The sequence below is a fragment of the Pomacea canaliculata genome, linkage group LG1 (genome assembly GCF_003073045.1).
Source record: "Pomacea canaliculata isolate SZHN2017 linkage group LG1, ASM307304v1, whole genome shotgun sequence".
Classification (NCBI taxonomy): domain Eukaryota; kingdom Metazoa; phylum Mollusca; class Gastropoda; order Architaenioglossa; family Ampullariidae; genus Pomacea; species Pomacea canaliculata.
The window spans coordinates 1,107,973-1,131,516 of NC_037590.1; the positions used below are offsets into that span (position 1 = coordinate 1,107,973).

Here is a 23,544-nt window from a genome sequence, read left to right on the forward strand (position 1 = left end):
AATCGACATCATTAAGACAAATTGAAAGCAGCATTAAAAGGGAACTAATGACTGCACTTCAAACTGTCAGATAAAGATCACGATGAGCTACTGCTAGCAGATACAATTAAGCTATTTAACTAGATAATCTCTTTAATTGCCGATTCTTAGCTACTTTTCTCAGAATCGTTATACCTCGTTTGATGGAAAAGTGCTTCCACCAGTAGCGATCTTGCACGATCAGTGGAAGGGATAAGGAAGGAAAGGGAAACAAATAAACAGCCCATGTCCTAGCCTCGTAATTTCTGCTACCCGCTCTTCTTGTTACCAATATGCCATCACACTATAAATACGTGCTGAATAGGAAGATACTGCTACAATAAAAGCTAGAAAAAACAGTGGTGATTGTCTACACGTTCAGTTGATTACTAATTTTACGGTTCAACGCCCGAAAAACAACTCCACACGGACGGCAACGACCTTTGACCGCGACCTTCACCTTTGAGGCTGACCTTCAGGGGTGAGAACTCTGGAGGCGCACGTGACCAGCAGACTACAGACTCTGCAGACGACAGACCGCTTCCAACGATACGTCAGTCACATCCGTTCTGCTATCACAAATGTCTGGAATAAAGGAGATTCTTGGAGAGACGGTGCTGGGTAAGAACGGTCCAGTCGACGTGGATTCATTCGCCGAAGAGGGCTACGTGGTCGGTGAGTGCTTCAAGGGACGTCACTGCGGCGTGCTGCCAGTCTCTCTCTCTGTCTGATCTTTGTCTGACTCGGAGCGTGTGTCAACACTGTGTGTGAACGCTGTGGTGTGTGTGAAAACACTGTGTCAGTGTGTGACCAGAAATGACAGACAGCGTGTTTTTAAATTTAGGTGTGACTGTTGAACCTCGTTTGCTCTTTTGCTGCTCTCTCTCTCCTTCCCTATGTCTCTCCCATAAGGTAGACATAAATAATAATAATGTGAACTTGAAACGTTCAGCATCACGACCAAGGTAGTCTGCGTTGACCAATAATGATAAATGAAAGATAACAGCTAGAGGTCAGTGAGGTACGTATAGACACAATGAACAACAAGATGAGGTACAAGATAACAGCCAGTGGACAGTGAGGTACAGATATAGACACACTGAACACCATAAAGATGAGGTACAAGAGTAGACTGTACAGCAATGGATAAAGGTATGAAGGGACGTAGATATTATAAACAGTGTAAAGATAACAGCCAGTAGACAGTAAGGTACGTATAGGACACACTGAACAGTATAAAGATGAGGTACAAGAGTAGACGTACAGCAATGGATGCATGAAGGGACGTAGATATTATAAACAGTGTAAAGATAACAGCCAGTGGACAGCGTATAGATACACTAAACAACATAAATATGAGGTACAAGAGTAGACTGTACAGCAATAGATGAAGGCATAAAGGGACGTATACATATTATAAACAGTGTAAAGATAAGAGCCAGTAGACAGTGAGGTACGTATAGACACACTGAACAGCATAAAGATGAGGTACAAGAGTAGAATGTACAGCAATGATAAAGGTATGAAGGGATGTAGATACTATAAACAGTGTCAGATGGAGTCGTTATATGATGGTTAACATGACAGACAGTATTGCCAGGCAGTTAAGAATAGTAATTCAGGGATAGTACTTTGAGAACAGATATGTTTTCAGCGAGTGCTTGAGTGTAGCCTTGATAAGTCGACTTTCCGTAAGTCGAAATTCTCCTTAACTCGAATTTTAAACATCAATTGGTTGGTTTCCAATTAAAGCAATACATATTCAACTTCTGTAGCTCTAATCAGCCTAGCCAAAAACTTCCACAACTCGAATAATTTTAAGCCGGTCAGCATGTTGAAACAATTTTGAAAATGCGTTGAAACACTTAAAATCGTGTACTCTTCCCCAGTCGACCCTGCTCTCCCATATTCTCCTTTCTGTATAGGAAGCATGTGTGCGACAAGCAGGGTGCCGGAGTGTCTTTAAAAGAATGATAAGAAATGTACATATGGTTAAAATTAAACATCCATAGCGAAAAAACTTCCTTATCTCGAACCTTCCGTAACTCGATTTGTTTTGATCGGTCCTCTGAAGCTTCGACTTATAGAAGTTCGACTGTATATACGTATGTGCAAACATAATAAAATGCGTGTCATAGATCGTATATAGTCTCTTTCTCACTCTCTTGGACATAAACGTATACCTATCTACAAACAATAAAAATCCTTTTCAGCGGTTCATAGCTTATATATAGTTTCTCTCTCAAATATAGTGTGCATAAGTATTACAAACATATCTTATGCTTATCATAGTTCGTTTATAATGTCGCTCACTTACAGCTAGGTGCAAGTATGTATAAACATAACAAGAACGCGTGTCATAGCTGCTCACACACACACAGATGTACAACTGTGTATTATCATAAAAACGCGTATCTCACACACAGACACACACATGTGCAAGCATGTATAATCACACACGAGTGTGGATAATCATAATAAAAACGCATACCATAGCTGGTATGCAGTGTCTATATTCCTTGCGTTAATTTTCCTATTTATCTTCTCCACCTCGACTTCATTCTGCGCTGAACTATATCTAGCGCCTTAGTTGCCTAAGTTGTATGAAAGCTGTCACTCTCCTTTCTCTCTTCCCATGTAAATACAAATGTAATGGCGGTCCGGTGGCGCAACAATTAGCACCTGTAACCAGCACTGTGAGGGTTGGCTGTGGTGGGTTCAGGTCTCGGGCACGCTATTTTTTCTCTGCATGTTGTTGACAGGACTGGCTGCCTTGCCGTGATATAGCCTTAGCTGCCGGGTCGGCGTAAAACATCAATTGCTACCAATGCACCTCCGTAAATTGTTGCTAAGTCATTCTACAATGAATATCATGACAAGTCATCACCACGTGCTTTATTTAAAACGACAACAGCCTGTCACACAGACTGTCAGCCACCAAAAACAATGGCTCAAGTGATTGTGTGTGTGTCGCGCGTGCGTGCTCGTGCTCTTATAAACCAGACATGGCAGTCTAAGCAGAACTAAAAGTCTATAAGATGTCAGCTGTATGCCACACCACACCCACAGCCACAAGAAAAGCTTCAATTACCACAGAGGAGGGAGTAGGTACTCGCACACATAGACTGCAGCCCTCGTGCCTCCCTACCAGAAAGGCGGCAACGTAAATGGTTGTCACGGTAACGATAATAGACGTAATGACGTACCCTCTATACAACAGAAACTTCTCTGCTACTGTTTATTTGTTTTGTAAAGGATCCCATAAAAACCATAGCTCATTAGTTATTTGTAGATTGTGGCGAAATTCGAGAGACCCGGTCCGGGTGGGGGTGCGATGGAAGAATTGAGTTGGTGTACTTTCAGATAAGTTGACCCGGGGCCATGTGTTTCACACGCCCTAGTATAAACCTCGCCGCACGTATGAGGTTTAGCATGGATGCTGGCCAGATATGTGGTTCTTTCTGTTTACCCGGCAGTGAATTTGTCCAGAAAGAAAATGATCATCACGGAATGGGTTGCATGCTCGATACGGACTGCCTGAATCAGTTTTTATCAGGGACGTTACTGGACTGTAGCAGTTGTGTTTTAATGTCAGCAGACAGCACGATTGTTTAGAAAAGCTGTGACTAGGTCTCACGGGAACTGACACTAAACTTTATTCCATAGCTGTTTGCTGTCTAAGACTTTCATTCTGTCTATCAAACTGACACCACAAAATGGTTCAGTGACGAAGGGGAGAGAAGCTAGATTTTTGTTGTTAATCCCGTAGACAAGCTTTTATTTCTTTATATGATTTTATTCTTCCCTCTTACGTATATTCTTGTGGCTACGTTTCTCTGTCGTCACCACCATCACATCCCAACCACACACACACTCTCTCTCTTTTGTTCTTAATGCCTGTGTTCCAGAACTGATAAATACTGCATGTTCACGTGCAGGCCTCTACTTCTCGGCCCACTGGTGTCCCCCGTGCCGCAGTTTCACACCCAAGCTGGTGGAGTGCTACAAAGCCTGTCGAGAGGCCGGAAAGAAATTTGAGGTCGTCTTTCTCAGCCTTGACCGTGACCAGAAGAGTTTCGACGAGTACTACGGCGAGATGCCCTGGCTGACTGTGGGCTTCGGCTCAGATGTCAAGGTAAGGTATAGTGATATCAAGATTATAGTGATGTCACTGTGAGTGAGTGATGTCTTGATAAAAGTTGATAAATACCTCAGGTAGAGCTAACGATGACATCAGGGTGAGGTGTGGGTGAGGTCAGCTCAGTGTGGATCGACGTGTCTCTATGCTTTGTCTTCAGACTTCGTCAGCGCAGCAACGTGCAGGTAAAATGAGCTGCTGCCACCACAGACTTTTAATACTTAGTTCATTCCTTTCCTGTGTTCACTATGGAAAATACGAGATTGGATGGCTGAATGATCATGTGATCCAACATACTTCAGGCTACTGAGTTTTCTTGAAACAATTTATTTTGTTGAGTTTGTTTTAGAACGTTTTGTATTGTGTAGTCACTAGGGTTAGTGTGGTCCTAGACGTAAAGGCAGGTAACTACATTTTCTATGATGCACATGTATTTTTTAATCTTTGCGTGCATTTTTTTTTTCCTGTCGCCAGACATCTTTGTCGCAAAAGTACTCCGTTTGTAGCATCCCGACCTTGATTCTGGTGGATGGCGCCACAGGGGAGACGATCTCCACAGACGGCCGCAACAAGGTCGCCAGTGACCCCAGCGGCAGTAACTTCCCCTGGTCAGGCATCCCCGACTCTCACTGGCGGTGCCATGTGTTGTAGGACAGCTTTGCCAAGTTACGGGGTTTGTTTCAGTAAAATTCACAAGTTTGCACTCAAGCGGAGGGGCTGCAGCAGAGTGAGGTCAACATTGCACTGACTGTTGGCGTTTTAAACTTCTTGGTCACCATGGCCAGTCCCCACATGTTCTTGCCTCACTCAGATAAAAGTAAAGACAATTTTTCACTGTTGAGTGTACCTTTTATTGTTTCTATGATTACTTTCCTATATTTTCAACTCTGAGAGTTTGAGTCTATCTCTGCGGTGCTGGTAAGAAGATTATCGAGAGAATTTATGTTACATACTATTTTACAAGGAGTGTAACGACACCAAACTTGTATGTACAGATCATGCTAATAAAACCCATAAATGTTTCAAGTTAAGCTTCTGGTATTCTGTGTCAGGAATAGATCATTTTAGTATTTGTCAGGGATTTTTTAAATGTCAGCTTCTCAATGTTATTGCAGCAGTATTATTGCCTTCTTTCCTCGGGCGTCTGACATTTCTGTGTCATGAATAATATTTTATAATACTAGTAGTGCGAATGTTCAGAAATATTCATGCAACAACAGGGGTAGTCAAAGTTTTCGTTTTGAGGGACGGTAAAATACCAAACACCCAAGTCAGGTGACTACACAACAAACCTAGTGATAACGGAATGGACAACAACTGAGTACACAATAGCTTTCACTTACAGAATATATTGTGTACAGTGAATCTGTTTGAAATCCCTCACAATAAAACTTTTAAACCAACCTTTCCTTTGATTGCATCCGCCACCGATGCTCTCTAACGACTACATCAGATATGTCAGCCTGTTATTTGTGATCTTTGTACCTTATTTGTGTTAGAATGTTACAGACTGCCGACTTCTAACTCTGTTGTACTTGATAAATTAAATTTACAATAAACTAACCTAGACTGAGTGAAAACAAATGAAAACAAGTGCATTTCACCTTTTGGCAGACTGTCCAGTCCTAAGACGTCCGCGGGCTGTACATTGCCCTCCCGTGCTCTAAATATGAAATGTGCTCAGTTACTTTATATATCTCTAAAGTTCTAGTTACAGGGAAAAAGTATGAGCGAGTGACACAATCAAGAAAAACAAAAACAAGAAAAAGCAATCTTGCATCTAGAGTTCTAGACCATTCATATGCACACCTCACACAATTGACAATTCATCTGTGACTAGCTGGGCTGCAGATGGCACGAACGATTTCAGTTGTCTATTGCTTCTACATGCAGGCATAGCATAACGTTTACCTGAGCTTAATAACATGAATTCTCCCGTTGGTACATGTTCAGGTATTGACTATTGACAAAATGCGGGAAGCTTTCCTATTTGATCACAAAAAGAAGCTAAATCCCTCTGCTCGATACCAATTATCTTAGAACAGATATAGACCACTCTGTGAACAAGTCTATTCTTCTTCATGACAGTGCATATTATGTATTGAATGTATGTGTAAAAAAATGATTAAAAGTTTTATTTGTAATAAACAAATAAATGGTTGTTATGGTAACCCAAACTAACTGGCGTGTCCACCAAGATTTGAAGAACGTACGACCTTACTAAAGCTATTTATTTCATGGAAGCATCGGAACTTCGGGTATGACCCAACATTCAAACGAAGATGTTATTATGGGGACGCCAGAACATTGTCTTTGGCAGTGGTCGCTTGATGTTCAGATCTGAGGTCAAAGGTAGTGAATCTGTTGATGATAGCAATGTAACAAGAACAAGGAATGACTCCTACAGGCGGGAGGCCATAAGAGCGGTCAACAGAACACCTTGTGTCGGGCAGGGCAGGTGTTAGGTTGAACCCCACACTCTCCTTCTGCTGCCCTCAGCACCCCCTTACTGCTTGTGAACAGGAGTTCTCCAGCAACAGCGTCAAGTGGGCCTCGAACAAAGGACCTTCAATCTTACAGTTTTGACGAAAAGCTAGCTTTATCAGTCTGACGAAATGCTATAAGCTCTTGATTTCTAAACACAACACTACTAATACCCGAACACTACGACACCCTGATCCGACCACAGGGTAGACCTGTGAATAATCGTCTTCAGGGATGTGAAGGGTGATAACAGTTGGAGGTGCTGCGGTCGGTGTCTGGTGCCAGACCACAGACGTGAAATGTTTCTTGTCTCTGTGCAAAACTTAGTCAGGTGTCGTCTGCTACGTCTGTGAGTCCATGAGAGAATGGCTGTCGATGCCAGCAAGTTTCAGTTGTCGTGACCTTGTCTGAGATTTATGTTTCGCAAGATGATCGTGAGCATCGAAAGTTTTTCTTTCCATCGGAGATTATTTATCAATCACAAAGAGGAAAAAACGTAGAATTATGACATGTACGAATTCAATTATCAGGATCTACGTCAGTCGCCTCCTCACCCCTTTCCTCCCCTCCCCTATATCCCCATCCCACCACAGTGACAAATCTTAAGTGGAAGCACTTTTTTCTCTCAAACGCAACAAAAGTAGCTATATATTCATTGCAATGTCTGTGGCAACTGTTAGCAGTTTTCTTATTTGGTGGTCCATTCGGGGAGTGGGGAGTAGATGTTAGTCCATTGGGAAGAGGTGGTGGAAAACACGGCAGACTCTGGGTGTTTCAATGTTTGTCCAGCTGGGGTGAAGAGAGGTCAGCAGCTCCTTGAGTAGTCGGTAGTAATAGCCAGAAGGCGGTGGTGTAGTGGACTGTGGGCTCAGCACGACTGAACTCGGTGCAGCCAATAGTTACTGCGTTATACAGTTGGGGAGAAAGTTATTGTAAACAAGGGTAGGGAGCACTGTATCACACGGCGAACATGGTGCGGACCAAGCATAGGCCTGCAGGGTACCCTGTAGCCCTTGACCCGGATCTGCAGTTGAAGTCATGCGCGTGCGTGTGTTTGTGTGCGTGCGAGCGTTAGTGTGCGTGCGTGTGTTTGTGTGCGTGCGTGTGTTTGTGTGCGTGCGTGTGTTTGTGTGCGTGCGTGCGTTAGTGTGCGTGCGTGCGTTAGTGTGCGTGCGTGTGTTTGTGTGCGAGCGTGTGTTTGTGTGCGTGCGTGCGTTAGTGTGCGTGCGTGTGTTTGTGTGCGTGCGTGTGTTTGAGTGCGCGCGCTGAATATCAAGTTTCCTTTGTCCAACATTCACCTACACGTGCAGTGGATCTGGGATGGCGATGCAGTAGATGGTTGCTTGACCTAAAAGTACCAACAAGACTCAAGATTAACTCAGCCCTGACACTCGGACGAAATGTCGCTAAGGCTTATCAGCAACTGAGTCCTTGTATTTGGACACGTGGTCTAAATATAACATTTGGCCACATCAAGACCTCCTCATAAATAATGTGCTCTATCTATGACACTCTCCTTCCTTACTGTTTGCTTCCCTGCTTCCTCTTTGTGTCTTCTATGTTTGTCTTTAACTACTTATTTGTCTGCACACCACTGTCTCCCTCCGCCCTCTGTATGCTGTCTCAAGCTGAGAGCATGCTCCCTAGTGAGCCAGACTATGATACTTAAATCACACAATTATTGTTAACACTGCAAATAATGTTGTCATGTCCATATGAAGTGAGCTTCAGCTGTTTACTGTGTTGTGTTGTATCAGGACACAAGGAGAGACTGAGAAGTAAACTGTTGACTTTGCCCACAGTTGTCTGCACGCACAAGAGTTGCCCCCAGTGCGTAGTAGCCTGGGTTCCCACCTCGCCATATCTGACCCGCTTTTTTGTCTGCGGCCACATGCTGTGTGGCTGGTTGCAGTCGCTCAGCCTGCCAGCCCGAGGGAGAAGACAGACGCCACATCTACAGCGATGACACCGTCTGCAGCAGTTGCTTCCCTTGTGAGACAGACATGCGCCGTGCGGGGGCTTGACTACGGCTGCTGCACGTTGCTGCACGGCACACGGGACACGCAGCGCGCAGCGGATGGGCGGTGGAAGGAGCATGGCTGCCAGATTGACACTAGACGTGGGGCGAGTGCTGGGCAAGGCTGCAAGCCGCTGTGGTAAGTGCAAGTGGCATGTAGCTTGTACACTGCTGGTGTTTACCGCCCGCCGAGCGTCGCTGTGTACGTTGTGTTTACGTTGCTGTAGCTGTGCGTCGGTGGTGTGGTGGTGGTGGTAGTGGTGGTGGTGCGGCTGGCACCCTCACCTGCACCAGTCGACAACGAGAACTCTTCTGGCCTGCACGGTGTCAATCGAAAGGCTCTGAAGGGAGCCAACATTCCGTTGGCGACTCGTTCATTTGTCCTTTCGGACGACGCATGCACCACTTGCTGAAATGTTAGGCACGCAAGTGTTCACACTATGAGATGCACACTGTGTGTGTGTTCCTCCCGCTGAGCTCCAGCCAGTTAAAACTACAGCGCTCACTCACTGGTTTTCATAGGAATCAGTTTTAAAGGTTGTTCTGCCGAAATGTCATGCTAATCGTGGCTGTGCTACTCGAGATACCGTAGCAGACACGCCATGACCACTGAGCACGATCACAGTGACAACATTAGCACCGTGACCACTGAGCACGAGCCCCGTGACGTGACCACTGAGCACCGTGACCACGACGTTGACCCCGCGGCGACCCTGGCACATCCCTGATAGCTCAGTGGGAAAGATGCCGCTGCTGCAGCCCATGGCAGCACCCGTGACACAGACTCGACTGTTTACCAAATGCCACAGCTCAGCGTGTTGACTATCAGATGACTAACGATAGATGCTCAGTCTGTTTATGTCCCGCTTAATCCGTTTTGAGGTCGTTGCATACGTCACGGTGTTGGGGAGGTATAAGGTCACTGGCCACGTGTATTCTAGACATCTACATTTATTACTTTCTTGTAAAGTATGCGGAGCATAAAATAGTGCATTTTCAAGCGGGTATTTATAGCAAGGGTGCCCGGGTGTTTTGTTACAACTCTTTCAGCTGTGGTTGTATTGTCAACTTTCGTCATTATAGTTTATTTATTAGTGCAGTCAGTGTAGCGAAACAGTGAAACACAGAGACTATTTAAGTCCCTTCTCTAGCTTGACACGTTGACAGAGCATGCTGGGCAATAGGGGCACGACGTTTTGGATGAAGACCATAGCCAGCCACCCAACCACTCTCTCGCTCTCTTATAGCACTCTGCCGTGCTCCCCATGTGTTGTGGGTCAGGAACTGGCTGACGGCTTCTTGTACTTCGGTATTTTCTTCTCAGCAGTTACTTCGTGTGGTGGCAACCCACAATCCCGGAAGGTATTATTGCTCGCCAAATAGAAGAAACGTGGGCATTCAGATAAAATGAAATCAATATCAGACCTCTTCTTTCGAACCACTCTTGCCACTTGAAAACTATTTGTAATCAGAGCGATGCCATTTACAAGAGAGCTGAGAGGGTGGAATGATAACCATAGTCTTTAATAATAAAATGGAAACTTAAATATAATAAAGCGCAATATCTCATCCAAAGGCGGACTCACTGCACTGAACAAGATCACACAATAGTCACAAAGATTTAGAACAAAGATGTATAATAAGTTAACAAAAAAGTAACAAAGATGTGGAGCAAAATAGTAATAAAGATGTAGAATACAATAGTAACAAAGATGTAGAACAAGTTAATAAATAGCAATAAAGATGTAGGACAAGTTAAGAACTAATAACGAAGATGTAGGACAAGATCACAAAATAATAACAAAGATGTAGGACAAGATCACATAATAATAACTAAGATGTAGACCAAGATCACAAAATAATAACCAAGATGTAGAACAAGATCACAATAATAACAAAGATGTAGAGGACAACGCCAGGACTCGCTGCGTTCCGACAGTAAAGGGAGATCACTGTAGATGTAACAGTAGCGACTCCAGAGAATAAGCTCAGTGACATCAGGAGAATACTGGGATGATATTGAGTAATCTTGAGAATATGAAGAAATGTTATCACATTATCACAAGAGGGTGATCATCACTTCAGTTTACTGACTGCAGCTCAAAGTCGCTACCGAAGCGAGTGAAGCAGACGGAGCGGAATCCAGCAATAGATCTAAATAGTTCGCACTTCAAAATAACATTTTATACATCATATACGTTATATACATTATACATATACATATATACAAACCTGTTGCAAGCCAGAAGACGAAGAAAACACAGCAGAAGCTCATGTAAACATGAAGGTCTAATACTTTTATCCAAATTGAAGCACGACAACAAAACATAAACAAAATCAAGGGGAGGCCATCCCCTCAGCCAAGGGACAGAACTCTCACCTTCGTGACATGAATTGTGTTACCAACAGTTTGGTAAATATTTACCCGCGTGTAAAGTTTGCAAGATCTTTGCCCCGTTGTACAATTTGGGAATCTCCCCAGTGTGCAGTCTGGGAAATCTTTGCTACGTTGTACAAAAGACCTTTAGTCCCTTCGCCTGGTAGCGACAGAGAACATGAGTGGTTCACCATGTCTATTGAAGGCAGATCCTAACCCCTACAGTCCTTCATGCCTGACAGTCCGACCTGTTAAGTTGTGGCGTATGCCGACGTGCTCCTCACAGTCTCCTAGTCTACCATGCTGACTTCCTGTCTGCAGGCTCGTTGCGATGTCTGTCCACGTCGTGCCAGGTGATGTCACGGGAGCCGGTGCGCCCCTCCATGAAGACAGAAGTGCCGGGGCCCAAGTCTCGTCAGCTACAGCAGGAACTTAACATCATTCAGGTGACATCACACTCACTTAAGACGTGCAGATTGTTTGTAGCCATATGGTAGCAGTAAGACAATAGAAGTGCAAGTATTCAGTTTATGGTTATTATCTTTATTAATGCCGTGTGGAGCTTATAGACATCTAGTCAGTAGACCATGAAAGTTTGCATTAGGTAGCGTAAGTGACGTTGTGACATAACAGTCTATCTGCCTCCCCTTCAGATGCCATCTACCAAGCCCTTTATTTAAAAAATTTACAGGGAACTGTCCTGTTTCTCTCAGTCAGCTCTGCTTTTAAGCAACTTTTTTTTTCTATTGTACTGTTGACAAACAACTCTTGCCTCGGTCGGCTCTGCTGACAAACAAGTGTCTAACTGACAGGAGGCCGGCGCGGTGCAGTTTTTTGTTGACTACGAGCTCAGCAGTGGCAACTACATTGCGGATGTCGACGGAAACATCATGCTGGACGTCTACAGCCAGATCGCCTCTATCCCGCTAGGTACTGTACACCTTATATCTATCTCGCTAGGTACTGTACACCTTATATCTATCTCGCTAGGTACTGTACACCATGTCTCTATCCTGCTAGGTACTTACATCCTGCTTGGTACTGTACACCTTGTCTTTATCTCGCTTGGTACTGTACACCTTGTCTCTATCCCGCTAGGTACTGTACACCTTGTCTCTATCCTGATAGGTACTTACATCCTGCTTGGTACTGTACAGTGCCTTTGTGTCGCTAAGTATTACACACCTTGTCTCTGCCCCTCTAGTTACAGTAAACGCAGATTGCCTGTTCTGCTAGTAGCCTATATGTCATGTATGGTACATTTTGTAGTATATGTGTCATGCATGGTGTGTTGAGTGGTATGTGTGTCATTTATGGTACTTTTAGTAATATATGTATCATGCGTGGCACATTGAGTAGTATGAGGGTCACGTGTGGCATGTTTGATAGCATGCGTGTCATGCGGGGTATGTTTAGTAGTATAAATGTCATGCAATACCCATTAAGTAGTTTATGTGTCATGTATGGCATATTTTGTAGTATATGTGTCATGCATGGTACATTTAGTGGTATATGTGTCCTGTATGGTACATTAGCAGTATTATGAACTAAGAAACAATTTTAACAAATCAGGTGCAAGAAAACAGTAACAGTTATGACTGTGATGACAAAAATTAAATATTGTTTACAGTGGACAAATGTAGCATGAAAATAAAGTAGTAGTAGCATCTAAGTGACACTGAGTGGGGGTAGAACACCTGTAGAATGTAAGTGGCACTGAGTGACTGACTGGCACTGAAGTAGAACGCCTGTAGACTGATGCTGTGCCCTATTTCGGGGAAAGATTAGGTTGGTTTAGGGCCAGAGTGCTGTAACCTAAGAAGCCGTATCAAATAATGTAGTCTTTATCTGAGTGTGTGTTCAAGTTCCCAGGATTTTTCTTACGTCAAAACAGGACACACCACCACCACCACCACCACCACCACCACATGCACGCAGCGAGAATGAGAACACAGCTAGAGAGTACAGCTGACACAGTTTGTTACAATCATCTTATCTGTGATGGATGTTTGTTCTCTATACTTTACAATCAGAGTTTTTTGACCTAGCTGTGACATCAGCATATGGCATAGACACCCAGTGTGGGAGGGTGTAGGTGGGGTGGGGGTGAGAGATGTCGCCATGTGTCTTACACTTGCTGCTGAATTAGCTTTCTTACAGGGTTTTCCTGACCACTGACATATTGTCCCAGCTATTGCTATCAATAACCACTTACATATTGTTCTGACTAGGACTAACAACCACTGACATATTGTCCCAGCTATTGCTATCAATAACCACTTACATATTGTTCTGACTAGGACTAACAACCACTGACATATTGTCCCAGCTATTGCTATCAATAACCACTTACATATTGTCCTAACTAGGACTAACAACCATTGACATATTGTCCCAGCTATTGCTATCAATAACCACTTACATATTGTCCTAACTAGGACTAACAACCACTTACATATTGTCCTAACTAGGACTAACAACCACTGACATATTGTCCCAGCTATTGCTATCAATAACCACTTACATATTGTCCTAACTAGGACTAACAACCATTGACATATTGTCCCAGCTATTGCTATCAATAACCACTTACATATTGTCCTAACTAGGACTAACAACCACTGACATATTGTCCCAGCTATTGCTATCAATAACCACTTACATATTGTCCTAACTAGGACTAACAACCACTGACATATTGTCCCAGCTATTGCTATCAATAACCACTTACATATTGTCCTAACTAGGACTAACAACCACTTACATATTGTCCCAGGTAGGACTAACAACCACTTACATATTGTCCTAACTAGGACTAACAACCACTTACATGTCGCCATGGGAAGCAAGTCAGTATACGAGAGTTGACAGTGACGACTGTGAAGACAGATGCTGGAAATGAACTGTCAGAAACAATTTTAACTGTTTAACGGTGCACTAGATGGTAATGCAGCTTGAGATGTAAAGGTGCCTCACCCCCTAAAGAGAACTGAGCAGTCAGACAATGAAGATGAGTTTGTGAGAAATAAAACTTGTAACAGTCAATGGCGAGGCTTCAGGCATCGTGTACAACCGATAGTTTATCTTCTCGACCTTTCTGTTGACAGGTTACAACCATCCAAAGGTCATCGAGGCTTTCAAGGACCCCAGTAACCAGGCATGAACGATACTCTTCCTCTTTCCTTTCTCTCTACCTCCCTCTATTTTTCTCTCACTCCTTGGCATTTCTCAAAGTAACTATTGTAAAATCTTCTTTCTGTAGTTGCCATCAAGGTAAAGAGGTTTTTGAGTTTATTAATTAGGTTAGACTTGACTTTTTTACTGAGAGTCTGGATGAGATATGTTTTCTTTCTCTTGACAACTTTGAGAACATTTGATGTGATGTTGACTGTGGGGGGGGGAGCCACCGGCAGCTGCATGGCTGTCGTCATCCGGGTTCTTGCATCTTTAGTTCAACAACACTTGTCGGCATCGCCACCAGAGAATTTCTCACAGACGAGGGTTGGGATGGCCCGATGTTCGCACGCAGTCCCTAATCCATATACGTCGCTTTATTTCCCTTCTTCTTGAGAATCACTTCACCTTTGACCTCTGAAGTCTTATTTAGGACATAATCCTAGCTGGCAACATGAGTATTATAACCACAATTACATTGACAAGGAGCAGCTACAACATCTATTTTGCACTGTACATTTCTACTCAGAGTAAAACCAAGCAAGACTTGGGAAGTAAAGTTTGATAATGTGTTTGTGTGTGACCTGCAGGCGACCTTTGTCAACAGACCTGCCCTCGGCATGTACCCACCACGTGACCTGGTGGAGCGGCTACACACCACCCTCATGTCGGTATGTGTCGGGGACCGTCACTTTAAACACAACCTGGACTTTACAACTTTTAAAATGTAATGTCTGTCTTTTACCTTAAGAATGAAGCCTGCTACTGTGAACAATAGACCTCTGTGTGTGAAATGTATAAATATTAAAGTAGGCAAATATCACATCAAGAGTTGTGTCTCCAGATTCTACATCGCCCGTTTCATCGATAATCATGAAGGGATTCAAAGGAGAGAAAGCAAAAATCTTGTTTGCAATACTTTTGTAAATAAAATATTCGCAAGAAACAGAGACTTGACTTGAAAATGCTGTCAGTTTTTATTTTGTACATGAAAACTACAGAAGCTCGTGACGCATGTCTAACTCCTTCGAGGACAAACCATGTGTCATGTCCCGGCTCTTGCTCGGGTGTTCGACCCTATGAAGAACTGATTAGTACCCGAGGATGTGATGAGTACCCGGATCTCACAAGATGGAGAAATAAAGAGAAGAGACGATGGAAGCAATGAATGCTGTGTTGCAATTTTCTGTAAATATAGTATAACAGCACAGAAACATAGATTAAGCTAGTTGTCTCTATGTTATCTTTTGCTCCTTACTAATCACAAATACATGCACGTGTATGCTCACTGTAGGTGGCGCCACCTGGTATGAAGCAAGTGCAGACCATGGCGTGTGGTGCTTGCTCTGTGGAAAATAGTCTGAAAGCCATGTTCATGACCTATCAGGTACCGTTTGCAGATTTTATTCACTTATCCCTGTCTCAGTTCTGCCCCTCAGTGTAGTGCGGCTGTCAGAGGTGGGAACCACGTGATGTGAACCACGTGACTGCTTGATGTCGCTTTTTGTCTAGCGACGACGACGAGGAGGACAGCCCCCGTCAGCCGAGGAGCTGACCTCCTGCCTCAAGAACCAGCCCCCGGGGTGTCCAGACCTGTCGGTGTTGTCCTTTAACAACGCCTTTCACGGCCGGACCATGGGTGGGTACCCGCTGACTTCGCTGGAGGCTGTTTCCTCCTTGTGTGTGATGCAGACATTGTTATCTCTTTATTTTAGGATCGCGATGACCTATTGCTTTAAAATGATTTGCGGCAGGATGGTTACGAACCAGCTAAAGAGTACCCCACCGTCTACCCTGTGTTACTATGAAATCTCTGCTCTGTGTGTGTGTGTGGAGAGAGATCAGTGTGTTTGTGTTTGTGTACAACTGTGACAGCTGTATTTTTATTTTCTGCCGACAGGAGCGCTGGCCTGTTCACACACCAAGTGGGTTCACAAGCTGGACTTTCCACAACCCGACTGGCCGGTGGCCGACTTCCCGCAACTCCGCTACCCACTGGAGGAGTTTTCCCGCGAGAACCAACAGGAGGAGCAGCGCTGTCTGGACAAGGTCAGTCTGTGACATTAATCATAGCCTCCAGAAGTGACCCAGAGTTCAAATCTGTGGCACGGAAAATTTATGTCACAGCTACAGCCAGTGGAGGTTGGGAGGGATGGGAGTGAATGTTAATTAGACACAGTGAGAAATTGAGCTTTGAGTGCTCGCGTATTTCGAACGTAAGGGTTACTACTCGCTCTTACTTGGGCAACTGCCATGAACTAAATAAGATCATCTTCCCTCCAGGTGGTCTTTAAGGAACACTCTCAATGGTCTGTAAGGAAGTCTTCAAGTAAAATATTTATGATTCTGTCGGCAGGTTCGTGATCTTGTGCACACGTGGAACCGCAAGGGTCGTCCTGTGGTCGGCATTGTGTGCGAGTCCGTCCAGTGCGAGGGAGGAGACAACTTCGCCAGTCCAGCCTTCTTTCAGGGCCTTCAAGATATTGCCCGGGAGGTAAGGCCGTAATGTCAGGACTCTATCAAGGTATTGCCCGGCTGTAATCTCCTGTCGGTGCCTCATTGTTTGCCATCATGGTTATCACCGTCACGTGGTTTGTCTGGCAGAACGATGCGTACTTGATGCTTGACGAGGTGCAGACCGGCTGTGGCATCACGGGAAAGTTCTGGGCTCACGAGCACTTCAAGCTGCGCGAGCCTCCTGACGTGGTGCCGTTCGCCAAGAAGATGCTGACAGGCGGCTTTTACTACCGGGACGAGCAGAGGCCGACAGAGGTGGGGACCATCTCCTCCTGCTGCTTTACACGATATAGACGGTCACGTGACCTCAACCTTCCTGATTACCTTCCCTTCTGTCACCTCACTGACATGTCGTACTGACAGCAAGTTGTCCTGTTGTTACCATGACATCCCTCTGTGTTTGACACAAATGTCTTGTCACTGTCAGTGAAGTTGCCAGGTGTCTTATTTACACAAAGGTTGCTATTTGCCGCATGTCTCTGTCATGTCGTTGCCCTGTCATGACATTGCATCCTACTGTCCTGTCGCCGTCACGACCTTTGCTAGACTTGGCAGTTGACTGCTTTTTATTGCAGGCGTTGCGGATCTTCAACACGTGGGTGGGCGACCCGTCCAAGCTGTCGCTGCTGCAGGCCGTGCTGCAGGTCATTCGGGAGGACCGGCTGCTGGACAGGGTGCGCGACACTGGGGAGTACATCCTCACGGGGCTGGTCAGCCTGCAGGTCAGTCTCCACAGTGTGCACGTCACCCTGACCCCCACAACTCAGCTGTCGTGGGCGTGTCACATGAGTAGATGGCTTCTAAACTCTCTCCCTTGGAATGACAAATTCTTGCAGACAGGTTTTCTCGCATACTCGAAATTGCACGTAAACAAACAGCAACAGGTGTAAACAAGCACACAGCTACAGATGCGATCTTGAAAGTAGCAACAATGGCTGAACGATTGACCAAGTGTAGTTTTTGTTTTTGTTTTTTTGTAACCATCGTGTAAGATTGGTTTCCCTGAGATCTACTTCGATAAATATGTCCGGACATATTGTTGTACTCGGATGCGCCTCGGTTACAAGATGTGTGTGAGTGTGTGTGTGTGTGAGAGAGAGATAAAAGTGTAGGTGGGTACCTCTTTACACCAAAAGAATGTGAGTTGAGTCTTAACTGGGTGTCCTACTCGGTGGTCTGGAAGCCAAGTGTCACGATTATGTGGAAAAGACATAATGAGCAGACAAGAAAAGGTTACTTAAATGGAGGAGGAAGAAGAAAGTGGATGAACACCGAACGACAATGCACAACACAGTCAGACTGTACCCTCACAAAGTACTAGCAGTGACACATAAGCATTGACACTTAACCTAAATATTTAACCTCGAAGGCTGATATCTTCCCTCCTGCTCGCCTCCATCCTGCTCGTCATGTGTGTGTTGTCTGTACGTCTGCTGCTGTCTCTCCCTCCCCCACCTTCCTGCTTTGTACGTGTCTCTCCATACTTTTCCTCCAATTTTATGTACAGATTGTGGAGGTCACAACAGGTATGGGTCAGTCATGTGCGACCTTGGGTTCCCATTCCACTGATACCAGAGTCTGATTAGTCATGCAATGAGTAGTCCCTTCAGGTCACGTGGTTACCTTGTATGGTCATAAAGCCGTTTGCAGTGCCAGCTGTTAGACTGGCGCATGTCAGGTGACCTTTTAGGGTCAAGATGCCCTTATGTGGGCACCTACACGGACCTCCCTCTGACCCTGTTGAATAATCTGGTTCCCCATCAGTCCACAGCTACTGTAGCTGGCTACAAATTTTGTAGCTTGTAGCTTAGCCAGCTACAAATTAAAAAAAAGTAGCTTGTAGCCGTAGCTACATTTTAGAAAGTAGCCGTAGCTTGGCTACATGTTGGCTACTTTCACGACCATTCGTCGACAGCGTGTCAGCAAGACGACGACAGCCACTGCTCTCACTGCTCGGTGTGTTGACAGCCAGACACCACGTGTCTCGCGCGCTCAGTAACCGGAAGTACTGTGTTGTCCAAGTGGCGGGAGCGGTATTTTGTTTCATTTGAAAAACGAAGATGGACGTACCCATCAATTTCCAGCCTTATTTGAAATTTTTTACATTTTGCGAAGCCACAAAATGTGGGTATAGTTTCAAATGCAAGAATTGTTGAGAGATTGTTCAGTCTGGCAGGACTTATCATGACAAAGCTGCGCACTAGGGTGCCAGACAGCAACTTCGAGGCCAAAGTTCTGGTCAAATTCAATTCCATGAAGGACTAAAAGAATGTAGATTTGTTTTAAGGTTACCGGTACACTCCAAAAATTAAAATCCATATTTTAAATATCTTTAAGGGTTTTTAAATATAGAGTAACAAAATAACATAAATATAGCACTTTAAAACTGTTTTTGAGTACCAAAAGTGAAAATTGTGACTTTAATCAACGTTTTTGTTTCAAAACGTACAAGCATTTAAAAAACAAATTTACACAATACCGTAAGTCACATACCAAAGGTTTTGGATTTTTTTGTAAACTAGAGGCACTGATAAGAAAACTGATGCATAAGGCGTTTTGATATCTCAAGATTTCTAGGAGATATAAAAAATCAGACATGGTACCCCCCGACTCAGTGTGAATGTGGCAATTAAATATTTAGAAAATATTTAGAAAAATGTTAATTTTATCAAAAGTAATGTTTATACCATATTCTCAAATGCATCACTTTGTAGCTTATGCATTTCTAAACAAAATTGCAAAATTGTACTGCTGTAGCACAAGCCAATCTTGAGAAATATGTTTTTATAGTTTAGGACTGGATGTCAAAAACGACAAACAGAGAAATTCAAGCTTAAAGATTTAAAATAAATATATCTTGTATCAGATCATTTTTGAAAAATATATTTCAGTGTTTATATGCTACATTTGACATTACTATATAATTAAAGTCTATTCTAGTATGCCAGGACTATACTTTTCACCCTATCAGCTTTTGGAAACAATTAGTTTGTGTTCCTTTCTTTGTTTTATATAATTTCTTTTGTCACTAAAACAGGATGAGGAAAAAGATCCAGAAATGTTTAATATAATCGTAAAATACGTGTACTTATTGTGTGAAAAAGGCCGGGGGAGGAAGGGGGCAAGGAATGAATGAAAGCATTTATGGATTCACTAAATAAAATTGTCGGTATATCGCAGTTCTCCGTTTCATTATTATAATAAAAACTTTGTAAAGCAAGTAATAGTGTTTAGTGTGTATGTTTGATGTTTGTGTATGTTGCTACAGCCAGCTGGCTACAGCTAACTTGTTATAACATCACGCTTTTAAAAGAAGCCAAAAGAAGCTGGCTACATTTTAAAAGTAGCCCAAAGTAGCTGGCTACTTTTTGAAAAATTGTAGCTGTAGTGTAGCCGGCTACATTTTGAAAAAAAGTAGCTGTAGCCTAGCCGGCTACAAATTAAAAGTAGCTTGCCCATCCCTGTCAGTCCACTGCATCTTCCTTGACAGACATAGACAGACAGACAGACAGACAGACAGACAGAGACTATAGCCCGTGATGAGCACAAAGGTCGGCGCAGACTCTGCCAGCCTCTAGAAGTGCACAGGTCGCTACACCAGCAGCCAGGTCTTTGTGTTTTCCCGTGCATTTCCCGGGAGTCAGTCGCATTATTTTGTTCCAGAAATCCTTCCCGGGTGTGATGTCTAACGCCAGAGGTCTGGGTGGACTGTGCTCTGTGGACTTTGCTGACACCGCCACCCGAGACAAGGTCATGAGGACGATGCGCAACAAAGGTAACATCGTGCTTGTGTCATCGCCACAAAGCTGTCTGGCCACCCGCTTGTGCCACCCACATAGAACCACGTGGTGTACCCATCATTCCATTGCAGCAGCAATAATAATAATAATAATAATAATAATAATAATTTGATACAGTGCACTTCCCCGCTGAGCTATGAGCAGTGTGCACAACACTAAAATACAAAAATGGAAAAAGCGACGTGGCTTTATTAAAAATTGGATGGTTTACCACTTCCGCTGCTGTGATAAAAGTCTGTGTTTGATAAAGTTTTGCGGTCCAAATTCGAGAAAGTGTGAAATTGCTTGATTTCGCCTTCCTTCAGAAAGAATTTCACTTGAGCTCTTATTCCTCTGGACCTCTCAAGTCCTTGTCATCCTGCACAGCAAGCAGACTGCGGAAATACGAGTAAATCCACCGACACACTTCGAACAGATTTGACTAAAAGCAAGGGGAGAGGGGTGGGATGGGGTTTCTTTATCCTCCGTTGTCATAAAGACTAAAAAAACAACAACAACAACAAAAAATCGGCCCGCTGCTGTGGCGACGATTTTACGAAATTCGGAATCCGGACACGTGAGACGGGAACAGGTCTGGGATTGTTCCTGGGTTTCTGTAGAAAAGAAATTTAATTAAAGTAATGCAGATAAAATTGCACCCAGGGAAACGTCTCAACAAACGGAGGGAAATGCAGACACCAGCTGTTGAGCGGTCGATGGACAACGAGTGGTCGTTGTGGCCGCCTTGCTGGCGTCATCGCCTTGGAGGTGGGAACCGCCGCTGGTGGCGCTGCTGTCGAAAGCAATTTGCAGCGATGCTGGTGGTGGGCATGGCCGGCGGATATTAGCACCAGTGTCAGCAGAGACAACAGAGGATTGGGGAGAGAAGATTCTGGTGGGTTGTAAATCCCTGATCCCTGGACCACCCGCTGTCAATAACGGCTGTCTTCACTCAATAGTCAAGGGGCTGAGGGCCAAGGGAGAGGGGAGGTAGCTGAGCAGATGACAGAGAGGGGGGGGGAGGAGCTGAGCAGACGACAAGGAAGAGAGATGATTTAATCGAATACTAGCTAGAAAATCGAAAAGATTCAGGGTTAGATTGGAGAACTATCGGACCTGAGAGAGGAAGAGAGAACTCAAACTCATCAACAAATCCTGAGAGAGAGACTTAAGGGGGAGTTGGAGGAGAGAGAATTTAATCTACTGGAAGTGGACAAGAAACCTAACGTGTCATTGAACACCATTTGGTGAAAGGTGGAAGTTTCGGACCAGGACCCGGGTGCACAACAGTCCAAGGCAGGTCATTTAGGCCTAAACTTGTTTTAGTTCAAAGCAGGATTCTCACAAGCGTTTGAACAGCAATGTCTTACACTAGCTGAGCGCAGTTTAAAGCAAGATGAAACTGTTTACATGCCGATATATATATATTGTTTCCATCAGCACATTAAAGAGTATGAATAGCGGCTTCTGAAGAAAGCAGAGACAGAATACTATTTTCATCAGCAGATGATAATAATCACATAGTCTGTGCGATTCCAGTGTCTGTTAAAATATAGTTGGCAGGTGCACAGTGTCACCCGGGGTAGATGATCGGTGTCTGCAGTCAGTGTGCTGGTGTTTGCCGACAGTCTGCGGTCAGTGTGTGTTGTCAGTCTGCAGTCAGTGTGTCAGTATTGTTGACGGTCTGCAGTCTGTGAGCTGGTGTTTGCTGTCAGTCTGCGGTCAGTGTTTGTTGCCAGTGTTTGTTGTCAGTCTGTAGTCAGTGTGTCAGTGTTTGTTGTCAGTCTGCGGTCAGTGTTTGTTGCCAGTCTGTAGTCAGTGCATTTGCCGACATTGTGCCCATGTCTGTGGTCTGTGTGAGGATGACCTCAGTTTGCATTGCTTCACAGACCGCAATTAAGCACTGCTGTACAGGTGGGAAATGTTGTGACAGGTGTGCGACAGTCTCGGGGTGTGTAAAACTGTATGACTGACTATTTGTGACAGGTGTCAACGCTGGCAACTGCGGAACCGTCTCCTTGAGAATCCGACCGACATTAACCCTCAACCGACAGCAGGCCGACATCTTCCTGGACACCCTACGGACAGTGGTCAGCAGTCTCAAGTAAAGTGCATCATCAAGAAAGCTTTAGCCTCCGGTAGCCTGCAGTCGCCAGTAAATACCTTCCTCCACTAGACCCGCAGTCAGCGAGGTCAAGCCTGGTGCAGACGACAGCTCCCCTCTCCACCCTCTTAATAAAGGTCGTCGATCCCATCACTCACCAGAAACTCCGGACAATAAAGCGGTTTATAGGAAAATCGTTTGGTGGAAATTAAGTTTCAGACAGACCTACAATCTGTGTCTGAGATGGTGGGAGTTCATTGATAATTAATCAGCCTACAGTTTGCACTCATGTGTAGAATTAAATTTATTCAGTAGTAATTGGAGTTGTTGACACTGGAGTCGTCAGCAGTCAATAACGTTTTTTAATATCATTTTTTTGTCAGTCATTATTGGGATGATATGGTAATACGGTGTTTCATCGATTGTATAAAATTGCTCTCGTCTTTTATAGCCTTTGTTGTCATGTCCAAACTCAGTCCGTGTAGCTAGCAGCTGGCTTTTTGTGTTCCAGCTGAGTAGAACTCATTTTTTATTACAATGAACAGACCCACACAGGTGGTTGTCTCATTTACTCTTGTCATAAAATAAGTTTTGTCTGCTATAATTTTGAAAGTTTTGTACATTGGAGTTATATTTTGAATCTTTTTTAAGCATACACTTACTCAGAAAATGTGCATCGTAAAAGCGTGGAACCTGCCAAATGCAGGTTTAAGATCACATTTCTTTCCAGCAAGTCCGTAAGCTTCTAGTCTTTCAAATATCTCTGTCTCCAGAGACTTTTCATGTAAGAAGCACCAAACGCAATACTGTGCGCTCAATGCCGCATGATCTTGAAGCCATGTCTCCATTTATTAAAAAGATTTTCCAAGAGATCAGGCGAATGGTGACTTCATGCTTTCCTGTCTGTGCTTGCAAATGCAGTCGTGCTTGATGCAT

General features: G+C 44.1%; 2 protein-coding genes across 2 annotated transcripts; both read left to right on the forward strand.

The window, feature by feature from the left end:
• Positions 1–475: 475 nt before the first annotated feature.
• Positions 476–5,560, forward strand: LOC112572590 (tryparedoxin-like). The gene is made up of 3 exons (XM_025252334.1): positions 476–693; positions 3,957–4,153; positions 4,631–5,560. Exons 1-3 carry the CDS (start codon positions 600–602, stop codon positions 4,805–4,807), a joined length of 468 nt encoding a protein of 155 aa, XP_025108119.1. The 5' UTR covers positions 476–599; the 3' UTR covers positions 4,808–5,560.
• Positions 5,561–8,601: 3,041 nt separating this feature from the next.
• Positions 8,602–23,484, forward strand: LOC112553977 (4-aminobutyrate aminotransferase, mitochondrial-like). Its single transcript, XM_025221563.1, has 13 exons — positions 8,602–8,796; positions 11,356–11,480; positions 11,847–11,964; positions 14,142–14,191; positions 14,799–14,879; positions 15,503–15,595; positions 15,721–15,847; positions 16,109–16,257; positions 16,565–16,702; positions 16,813–16,980; positions 17,301–17,447; positions 20,389–20,500; positions 22,491–23,484. The coding sequence occupies exons 1-13, from the start codon at positions 8,718–8,720 to the stop codon at positions 22,610–22,612; spliced, it is 1,509 nt and encodes a 502-aa protein (XP_025077348.1). The 5' UTR covers positions 8,602–8,717; the 3' UTR covers positions 22,613–23,484.
• The last annotated feature ends 60 nt before the right edge of the window (positions 23,485–23,544 follow it).